This window comes from Glycine soja, chromosome 13 (genome assembly GCF_004193775.1).
Source record: "Glycine soja cultivar W05 chromosome 13, ASM419377v2, whole genome shotgun sequence".
NCBI lineage: Eukaryota > Viridiplantae > Streptophyta > Magnoliopsida > Fabales > Fabaceae > Glycine > Glycine soja.
In genome coordinates this window covers 24,269,604-24,281,563 of record NC_041014.1, presented here as the reverse complement: position 1 = coordinate 24,281,563, position 11,960 = coordinate 24,269,604, and the positions used below count along the sequence as shown (strand labels likewise).

The 11,960-nt window shown below is 27.3% G+C and overlaps 1 protein-coding gene across 1 annotated transcript; it reads right to left on the bottom strand.

Moving 5' to 3' along the window:
- LOC114381516 (GDSL esterase/lipase At4g28780-like) lies at positions 1–5,402 on the bottom strand. Its single transcript, XM_028340792.1, has 5 exons — positions 5,110–5,402; positions 4,830–4,957; positions 3,084–3,326; positions 1,020–1,272; positions 1–525 (listed from the first exon to the last, which is right to left on the bottom strand). Exons 1-5 carry the CDS (start codon positions 5,366–5,368, stop codon positions 290–292), a joined length of 1,119 nt encoding a protein of 372 aa, XP_028196593.1. The 5' UTR covers positions 5,369–5,402; the 3' UTR covers positions 1–289.
- Between the last annotated feature and the right edge of the window lie 6,558 nt (positions 5,403–11,960).

Genomic DNA, 11,960 nt, shown 5'->3' with positions numbered 1-11,960 from the left:
TTTGCAACCAATCAAAGCATAAGTTATTGGCAAATTACTTTTTAGATTTGAAAGTTCACTTACATTGAAACCCTCACCCAGTCCATTGTAACTAAACAAACTATCACACACTAGCTAGTAGTGATGTTGCACTTGAACATACATTGCATATAGTATATGCTATGACGTAACATGAGGAAGCAAATTACAAGCGTAATTAATAGTAAGACATACATCCTGGCACATACAATTACAATGATGATGAGGGTTTTTTTTCCCTCACTAACTCACACTAATAAATTAAGGCCTCTTAATAGATGTTGGAGTCAATGGCCATGATGGTGCTAAGATTCATAGGGGTCATAATGTCAGAGGTTCCACTGAAGATGTCTCGAACGATAAACCCCAGAGCACGTTGAGATGGGTGATAAGGGTCCCAAAACGCATAAATATCACGGTTTGGGCATAAGTTTGACAACGCGGTGCACAGTCCCACCCCATTGAAACGACCCTGACCACAACATGCTATCTTTGATGTAACAAAACCTGCTTCCACCAACAATAAAAGATGACCATTGGTGGGTTACATGTAGTTAGTAACACAAATATTAGACTACAGAAGTAAAATTTAAGTATAAAAATCATCTTAATCTTCTACCTTTTCACCCACTTCAAATTAGTCCGTGCTCTTAAAAAACCTTTCTTTTAAGTTCTACAACTATCCAAAGTTTATTACATTTTATGCATTTTTTTGAAGACAAGAATATAATTTTGGTGTTATTCTTTAATCAGAATTAGAGTTTTACGTCAGTAATTTTTGTTAACTTTTAATGCAAGCCATTATTATATAGATTACTTGAATAAAAACTCCTTAAAAGAACAAAAAAAAGACAATTAAGGAAGTGCATTTAAGTTTTGTCAATTTTTTTAATGTGCAAGAGCTAATTCAAGTGGTTGGAAGAGTTAGAAAGCTAAAAGGTGACTATTTGCTCAGTAAAATTTCTATAAAAAAAAGTGAAATCAAGCAAATGTTGAGAGACCAAATCTTTGAGGGTCGGTGATGAAGTTCATGTTCATTTGGAAGGCATTGACAGCAACAAATACGTCAGAGCCCACTTGGGAGTTGATTTCTCTTGTCATTTGGACCAAAAGTGGGTTGAAAATTTGTGCAGCTTGTTGTAACTCAGGTACACACTCTCCGTTACTACTCCTAGTAGCAAGCTGAGCAGGAACACAGCCCAATGGACCAGTTCCGGTCACAAGAACCCTTCTAGCTCCCAACTCATACAACCTCTGCATTATCATAATTTATGTAACAATTATATCAGTTGAGCCCATATCAATATGAATGAAGCACATGAAACTATGAAAGGAAGTAAATTGTGACAATAAAAGGTAACAAAAAGGAAGTATATCCATCAATTATGATTTTTTTATTGATAAATGTTAGTTTGCAGTTTTATTAGAAATATTAGTTTCCGGAGATTCGAATCCCATCTCTCTTCCTCCTTTCTTCCTTCACTTTTTCTCAACCACAATGGGTTAATTTTATATCTCCTAATTATGATTTATGTATTATGACACAAATTTAGGGAGGTAAAACTTTGCATTTGGATGGCCCAAAATGAAGATTTTATTTATAAAAAAATTGCCTTTTGCATAATCATATTTTTCTTGTGTATTGAAAAATTTTCTTTTCAAGGAAGAAAAACGAATTACGGTGGCCTGAGTTCAAAACTTAATTCAAATTTGATAAAATAAAATATTGACGTGAACTATGTATATTGATTTTCCTTTTCTTGAAAATGAAGTATCAAGGACTACTTCCGAAAACTTGAGTTGTTAAATGAAAACTCATTGTTGGTTCTATATATATCTCTACCATGAATAACGTTATACTAACCTCTGGTTAGGTTTCAAAAATTGCATAAGCCAATAATCTGGCTCTTTCACTTTAAACTTTTTTTCCCCAGAAAACTATCTCCTGTATTTTTTTTTACACATACATCTTCCTAGCTTGTACTGTATTTGCTTTTCTTATAACTCCCAAAATCAAAAGGTAAATAAATGAAAGTTTATCAAAAATTGGTGTAAGTAACTAAAGCGATCGACTTGCATGTGTGCATGCATTTATTTTTTGGAATCTCACGTCACACCTTACTGTTGAGCCAAATCACAATTTTTTTTAATCCAAATGCTAGGCTCCACTTCGACCAAGGGGATCCCAAAAGGACACCAATACAAGTAAGGGGAGGAGTGATGGAGAGTAAAAAAGGATGCATCATTGACCCAACAAAAAAGGAAAAAGAAAAGGCATTGAACTTTCCATGGAAAATGGAAGTATGTGTCTTAATCAATGAGTTATGCTATTGGAGACAGTTTTGTTTTAGTTTTACCTTGAAAGAGAAAGGGAAAAAAAGAAGAAAAAAAATATGGCAATTTTAGAGAAATTTTTAATGGGTGTAGAAAGAATTTCTTTATTTTCTTTTTGTCCTCATTTTTATACTATTTCCTTCTTTTGATTTTCTTTTTAGTACCTTTAGCTATACACAAAAGATACACAAAGTGCTTTCAAGAAAACAGATACACACTGTGCGCGCGGGTAGCCACATCACACGAATAAGTTGAGGTTAATTAGTACAGTAGTTGTTTTTTTATTCACAAGTTTCAATTGCCAGTATTATTCTTTTTTTTTTTTTTTAAGATTCAGATCCATGACCTTTTTTCTTGTTTTTTTATCATTAAATCAAATTTATATCTTTAAAATTAATAATAATAATCTTATATAAAGTGAATTAAATGATTATAGACTATGAAGCACGGACACTCCAACTCCTGGTCGTGTCCGATGTTTGACACGCGTCCGTGTCAGTGTCCGACACCTACACGACACTCATACTATGTTCTATATTTTAGACATTACAAATGTGCACGTGTGTCTGTATCTTGATCGTGTCCGATGTCCGGTGTCCGTACTTCATAGATTATAGGATCTAACCAAACTAATGTTTGTTAAATAAAAAAAAGTTACTCATATATGGTAACAAAAAAGTAGACAGATATGAAGGTGAAGAAAAGGAAAAAGAAAAAAAAAATGGAATTACCATGAGAATTTTACGATACTCGGAGATAAGGTAACGACAGTACTGAGGGACAGTGAATTGGCGAGACCTGGCAGACACAGGAGTGAGAAAGTAGTTGTTAACGAAATCGTTACCACCAAGTGTCATGAGGAACAGTGCCCCATTCACGATTTGCTGAGCCTGCGCTGCTCCCACTAATGCACTTAATCGTTGCTGGTACTGCTCGAACAGCGCATACTGCTCGAACATTCTTAAGATCCCCACCTGTTCCATACCACATAACATAGGTACTAAATCTTAATTATTTTACTATCAATTATATATGTTCCATTGCTTTTAAATAACGTTTGTGGTCGCATTTGGTGGGATTGATTTCATAAGTTAAGAAAATGTGCATTCATAATTGCGTGTCTTGTGAAATGACTTCAATTAAAGAGAGATACTTTTAGGTTAGTTGGTTCTCATAAATAAAGAAATTAAAATGATTCTTAAATACTTTTTAGGTCGAAAAAGATGAGAAGAAATAAACTATAAATTATAGATATGATTGATAGTGTAATATAATAAAAAAATAGAGACAATGAAATTAAAAATGAGAAGTGTTCACTTAGTTATTGTAATTTGTAAGTGTTCAAATATCTTTTAATTTGATTAAGTATAGTGATATTTGGACACTTCATTATAAACTCTATTAATATATTTTATTTTATTTTACTTCTCTTCTTACCACATATCTATTTTTTTCTCTTTTTTTTCTCACACTAGATGTTAAATAACATTTAAAGTTTTCTGTTTAAGTATATTTTTCCTTTTTGGATCCTCCTTAATTATAAACACCCCATTAATGACTATCATTTATTTCTATCTCTTTTTATTAAGTGTTCACAAATCATTTTTGTGTAACATATAATCTAGTTTTATTTTCTTTCTCAAAAAAAATTAATTGCATATATCACATGAAAATTGAGACTGTAAATACATTTAGTTTAAATTATTACGTAATAATTTTCTATAAAAATGGCCATTATCACACTTTTTAAGATATTTTCTAATATATGTTAGTTAAAATTTATGAATCTCTCTTAATAAATTTCTCTAATTTTGTAATTTTAATAAATTTTAATTAACAATAAAGTGTGTATTATAAATAAAGTATTTTTTCTTACAGTAAGAAATAATGTGTAGCTCTAAAAATATACTCTCATCATTCCAAAATAATAGTCCTTTCAGTCTATTAATTACATAGATCAATAAGAAATAATAAATAGATGAAACAAAGTAATAACTTTACAAAATTAAGGAACTTAAATTAAAAATATTTTTATTGGAAGGTGAAAAATTGTGTTGTTTATGATTTTTTTTACATTCTCCAATGATTTATATAATAAATATATTTTTTTCTTTTAGTTTCTTAACAATGTTCTAAGAACATTGGTTAACAAAACCCTTAATCTTGTATCATCATTAATTTATTTATAAATTTTATTGTCTGTCATTAATATTTATAAATGATATAAGTGGAAAAAATACAATAATTAATATTATATTAAAAAATTAAAATAATAATTATTTAAAAATAATTTTTTTTCCTTACGTAATAATCATAATGAGACGAAGGAAGCATGCAATTAACACTCTTCATTCTCTTCTCAAAATAAAAGCACCCTTCATCATATTTCTCCATAGTTATGGTTAATGTAATTAAGTGCATTGAGCAATTATTATGATTTATACATATAGATAGAGGGAAAGGAGGGGGAAAGTTACAAATTGGATGCCAGTGTCGTTAAGGATTCCTATCCCCGCGGAAGCGAAATTGGCCCCAACTAATAGCTTTTGTCCGGTGAGTTCAGGGCTCAAGTATGGTAACGTGGGTTCAGACCCAATATGCTGGCCTGGATGGAACAATATTCACATTAATTTCACCCACCATATATAACAATTACTATAATAATGAGTGGGGTTATGAGCAATGTCTTAATTGTCTCATATCATATCATATCATAAATAAAAAAATGAACATAATATTTGCATATATGGTACGTACTGATAAGGTCAGGGAGGTTGTAGCCATTGGAGAAGCGACCAGTGGGGCGACCGGTGGGATAGTCGATGCCGTAAGGAGGAGAGTCAGCGCGTGCTGTGGTTGGCAAGTAATTGTTGTTGCCACTGTCAACTAGAGAGTCCCCGAACACATAGAAAGTGCGAGCACTTTCTGCACTCTCTGTGTTGTTCAGAACTGTCACCACCACCAGGGTGAGGGTCATGAGGACCACTCTTGTTCTTGACATCGTCACCAGCTCCATTAGTTATTATGTTATAGTGATCAATGTTGTGCTTCTGTGCATTCTAGGACTCGGGTGCATGGTCTTATATAATGAGGCTATGATGCATAAGTCCACTTTCAATGATTAATTACTAAATCTTATTTGAAGTGGTGCTATACTGAATACTTTTGTGAAAAATATTTGTGTTCTAGACCAAAAAAACAAATTGGTTGTCTTTTCCTTTGATCTATTATAGTATATAATAGATTAAATAGTTAAATTTGTCATCCTTAAAAGTGTGAGACATTAACAAATTGATTCATGAAAGATGAAAAATTTAAATTTAATTTTTAAATGTATAAAAAATACGATAATTTAATTCTACAAATAATTTAGCGACAAATTAATCCCTAAATTTTATAACTTAATGTCAAATTGGTCATTAAAAAATATAAATTATTGTCAAATTGATCTTTGAATATTACAATTTAATAACAAGATAATTTCACAAATTTAATGACAATACTAATTTGTCACACTTTTTGCATATTTAAAGATTAGATTTGTATTTTCATATTTGAGAGACTAATTTATCATTACATCATACTTTCATAGATGAATTTAACTATTTAACCTACCTATATAATATCTTTGCTTTACATGATGTCATAGAATTTTTTCATTAAAAATGGAAAATAATTTGTTATAGAATTTATAATTAAATTCTCAACATTTTATTGAAGTTCTGATTTGAGCTTAATCAAATGATTCTATTTAAAATATCAAAGCCATTAAAATACTTTTTATTTACAAAACACAAGTTAGAAAAGAAAGAAAAAAAAATAGTGACGATCGCATTGCTATTTGTTAGGGGGTTACGCACTTACAGTTGGTCATGGTAAGATATTTCAATTATTTTTTAATTTTGTTATTAACTAAAATTTTGTTTTACACTTCTATAAATAAGTTTTTTTTTAATATTTTTTGAAATATTATTTTAAATTATTTTTTAAACCGATAGCTTCACGTATTTTATATTTTTTTATTTTTATCATCAATATATTTATCTAATCTTCTTATTATCTTTTTTAAATAAATCATAATTTTATTGTTTTTTATTATTTTACATTTTTAAAATACTTTAATAATTAGTTTTAATAAATACTTATAATTCAATAGTTAATTTTTCACTCTTTTACTATCAACTTTAACTGCCAATTAATTTTTGAGATTTTAGCTAAATTTTCAACTTGTCTAATATAACCTAATATGCCCATAAAGATTTGAAGTTATTGCATTGACTAACGGGAACACATTTAGTCAACCAAGTATATAAATAACCTAAATTTAATGCACCAAGCAGCGCCCTTTTTCAATTTTGATATTCTTATATCTTCCTTTTGTTATCCTTTCTTGGTAGTATTTTAAATTTTAATATAGGATAAGGAATAAGACACGACATACTACAACTTTAAAAAAAAAAAAAAGATATATTCCTACAACTACAAGGTAGCTGCTATTGAAATAGGAGTTTTGTAAAATTCTCCTCCCTGAATGGCTGAATGATTGATAAACACTATTCAGTTCATCTTTATTTGTCAACTTTTTTAATAAGAGGTAATTTATTCAAGATAGCATTTCTCTTCCTACTATATACAAGTGGACTAATATAAGTGTGACAGTGTGAACTGTGAAGCATCAGATTTATGATTAAATGAAAATATCAATATCATTTACAGTATCAGCATCTCTCTCTCTTACTCTTAGAATGATAACGATAATCAATTGTCCGTTGAAAATCTATTTTAGCATTATTATAGAAGACTTTTGCATCCCTTGTCGGTCTTCAACATATCTGGCCCTAAGCTGGATGACGTGATATATAAAATTTAATTCAAAGGTGCGATTCACAGCAATTAGCACTCCAAATTCTAGGCGCAGTAATGTTTTCAATATTTTTTTTAAATAAAAGAACGCAAATTTCAACAAAATGTGTAAAATTAATTTTAATACACATTTTATATATTTTTTATGAATATATAACTTTTAAAAAAATTATGATATTTCTTTTTTTTTAACTATTATAATTAGAACCTTTGGATTGATTATACCATTAATTATCATCGATCTAGAATTTTGTCACACAACTTCCTTCCTTAAATCTTAAAGATGTATTAATGTCTTCTCCGGGCCACCGTTTTGTTTTTATCTTTTGGTTTACACTTTACACTAATGATATCTCCTTGCCAACCCTAGAAAATTAATTTTTTTCAAAGTATAAAGATCATTAAAGTAGGTATTATCTTTTCTAATAAATTCATAAAATTAAATGCGTGATAATTTTTATTTTATTTTTTTAACAATTTAAAGTTACATATGTTTAAAAAGTGACAACAATATTAATATTATAAATTCATATAAATAATATAATATCCAAGTAAACCTCATCATCTAGTTTTTCTATTTTTAGTATAAAATTTACTATTAAGATTAATTTAAACATAGATTCAATTATTTTTAATATTTTAAAATTAATTGTAAGTTTATGTACAGTGTTAGTGTATAAATTAAATTTACACCATCAATCAATTAAAAATTATTATAAATATAACTTTTAAAATATGCATTATAAAAGTTAACCAACTTAATTAAGAAATCACCAAACTAAAATATTACTTCTCTTAATAAAGTTTTCCATGTACATATGATTTAAAATTGAATTCCTTGCAACATACCTTTTTTTTTTTTGCCGTGCCTTGCTAAGAACTTAGTTGTCTACTAAACTTGTTAGCTCAATACATAAACTATTTTCTGTAATTCTACTTAACTTATTATTAAAAAAGTAGGTTTTTTTTTTAGAACAATCACACTAAAATTATAATTCCTTTAATCTTATGCATATTATCCAAATCTGTAACTAAAATTTATTTTATTATGCTGTATACATCTCAGTTATACTTATTCAACAATTTAAAATTAATTTTATCATTTAATATAAGTTTGCATCTATTTATTGAAAAAAGCTGGAGTGAACAAGATTCTCCTTAATTTAAAACTAAATCAAATCAGTCTAATTAAATTAAGACTTGTAACTGATAATTGGAATTAACTATTTAAGAGATGTTTGATTTAATTGTTTTTTGTTTTCATTTTACTAGAAATAGAAAATAACGATGAAAATGTGTTTGATTGGATTTCTGTTTTCATTTTCATTGAAAATATTTTTTCCAAATAAACCAAAGACGGAAAACAATCAAATTTCATTTTTAGTGTTCTCAGTTGAAATTAGACTCTCATTTTAAGTAAAATGAAAACACGACGAATATAATTTTAAACAAATCTAAAAATACATTTCCTTTTAAAAACGTATTTTCAGTATTTTTATTTATTAAAAACAAAAAACAAAAAATCAAATCAAACATATTTTTAAAATTCTAAAATTTTTAAAAAATAAAAACAAAAAATAAAAATATAAACTAAACAAACCTAAAGTACTCTCTACTTAAAGGCACGGATAGCCTATAAAGGTATATTTTATGCTAAAACCATCTGTATACTTTAAATTTGTCTTTTGTCACCTATTATGCCAAGGTAATACTAATAAGTACGTTTAGAATATTGATTAAGAATTTAAATGAGATATTTTTTTATTAAAATATGTAAAATTGTATTGTTTATAATTTTTTTATGTTTTTTATAGTAAATATATTTTTAAAAAAATTTAACCAATATTTTAAGTACGTTGATAAGAAAGACTTTTTTAGTAACATGATTAATTAGCTTCAAAATATCTACTCGTAAACGTGTCAACATCTTGTCAATCGTCACTATTTTTGCAATATGTTGATCCGAATGGCAACAGACATTTTTTTTAATTACGTTAATTAATTAAGGACAACAGATTTTCTAGGCATTAAATTTTTACGTAAGTGACACTACTAGAAATAGAATGCTAGGCGCATGCAGGAACTTGGGGTCACTTTCTAATATATTAATGATGAAAATGCAATTACCAGCACAATCCCAACGACTATTATTATCTAACTGTTTTTATTTATTGGGTCGGTAGAAAAAATCACGATAAGAAATTGAGCATGCATGTGATGTACATAAATGACAAAAATAATAATAACAAATGACTGAGGCTAAGCCGCGAAGGTAGATCGATGATCGATCATCTCAGTCTTTTTGTATCGAAGGAAAAACAAAATCTTAGTATTTTCCCTTCCTTTCTCGACGTGACCACTAGACAGAGCTAAGGTGACGTTTTCCACAGAGGAAATTTCCCAAATTTGTCATGAAAAGTAATATACTATGAATTACAAATTTCAGAAGCTAATAATTTACCACACGTTGCATGATCTACACTCAAAAAGTTTGAATGGATTAAGTTGTTTCCAATAATATTTAAACTCTATGACTTAAATGCTTAATCAACTTTGCTTATTTAATTAAAAAATAAGTTAAGTTTATAAGCTTAAAGTTTATAAATCTGATACATGTTTTTTTGAAACAGTTCTGTTTCTCACTTTCTAACAGAGGTCACGTGATTCAATGTACAGTAAACACACGTTCTCCAACGTTTTGAAGCATGCATTTCTTTAGTATTAAAAATTGAAAAAAGCAACTTTTGGCATAGACATGGTTCGAACCCATTTTTCTCAATTGCATAAACATTACGATTGTGTTTGTTATCGGCAATGGAAACAATTGGGTCGTCCCGCATGCTGTATTTCTCTCTGCACATCAGACGAGAAAAAGAGAACATAGTCTGTCCTTTCACGGAAATGACCTCTGTACCCTTATATTTTCTTTTTTCATTCATGAGTCTGTGACATATACTGTGCGTTTTTCTAGGGCATAATGGTATTTTTCGTCTGAATTTAATTTTTCCTTTTTTATTTCATCCATATCAAATGATTTTATAATAGTATTTTTATTTTATTTCTCACTCAAAACAAATAAATTTTTTTTTTTTCAAATTATTTTTCTTCTATTTTCATCTATCATATTTCTCTTTTTTAAACCAAACAAATCCCTCAGATAAAGTCTTTAATTCATAATTATATGACAAATCTAACTTTAATACCACATAAAATTTATGTATTTAATATACACTAATTTATTGGGTTCAACTAATCTTTATCATAATAAGGCTTTTGAATTTGGAATATAGACTTCTGTTGTTAAAAAATTCATTTGTTATTTGAGTTATTAGTTATTTTATTATGATAATAATTTAAAATTTAGAGTATGAATTGATAAAAAAATATTAGTTATATTTTTTATTTTTTAAATTATATATCAAATCAAACAGAATCAATTAATGATACACTACCAAATTAATGATAATTGCTCATGATACCTTTTTTTTAGTTTTTATAATCTATTTTAGTTCAGTTCTTATCTTACTAATTCGAATTAAAAAATTAGTAGATATGCTTCACCCAAAATGGAAATGAGCTAGGATGATCAATTTGATTTTCACATGTGAGTAAATATCTCTTAAGATAATTTTTTATTAAAAGAAAAATAATTTTATATGTTTAATATGCTAATGTGACAATGTTTTCTTTCTAACCATTTTAATTTCTTTAATTTTAATGTTAACAAAATTATTTTTCAGTTTTATTAAACTTAAGACTAATTTTAAACAACAAAAAGTGGAAAATATATTAAAATATTATATTTTGGACATATTGAATATTTTTGTTTTCAATAAAAACTTTATTTTTTATTAATTTAAAATTAAACCTAAAAATTGATGCTAACAAATTTTTTTTTATAAAAAATCTCGGAACTCTTGAACCCAAATATTTGAATAAAGGATCCGACATCATTTTCTCACGGATATCTACCCTGGCAGTGCCAATTAATGGCGGAAATCAATAACTAAACGTCCTTGAATTAATCATGTCAGACATTGACTAATAGTAGTAGTAAATTAATTTTATTTGAGTTGAAAAAGAAAATATAAGTAAAAATAAGGTGATGAAAAAAATTGTTGGATAGAGATATGAAAAAATTAAATTGAAAGAAAATATTTTTTTTTAATTATATCCTATTAATAATATTAGGTTAATTTAAATTTTTTTCCTTTAATTTATTTTTAATATTTGCTCTGATCTTTTATTTTTTTATTCAATTTGATTATCTAATTTTTAAAATTAATTCGATTTAATCTTCTAATTTTTTGAGGTTAAGTTAATTCTCTAATTTTTAAAATAAATTCAATTTAATTCTACTATCTAAATTAATTTGAATAATCATACCTTCTAAATTAATCTTATCATTTAAATGTGTATTTTTTATTATTTAAAATCGTGATTAAGTGATTTTAAGTAATCAAAAAATATGATTTCTTAATAGTGTTGATCTAATTTAGACAATAAAATCAAATTAAATTAATTTTAAAAATTAAAAGACTAAATTAAATCCTAAAAAATTAGTTAAAGATACATGTACAAGATTTCCCAATAAACTCATTGAAATTAGTTAAAGAAAACTTAATAAAAATGATGACTTGTTTTTATAAACGTAAATAAACTCTATAAAATCTCGTCTCACTACATCGATAAAGTGCTGATATGAAGCTTATAAAAGTTGTTCTTTTGACTCTTGAATGCAATCT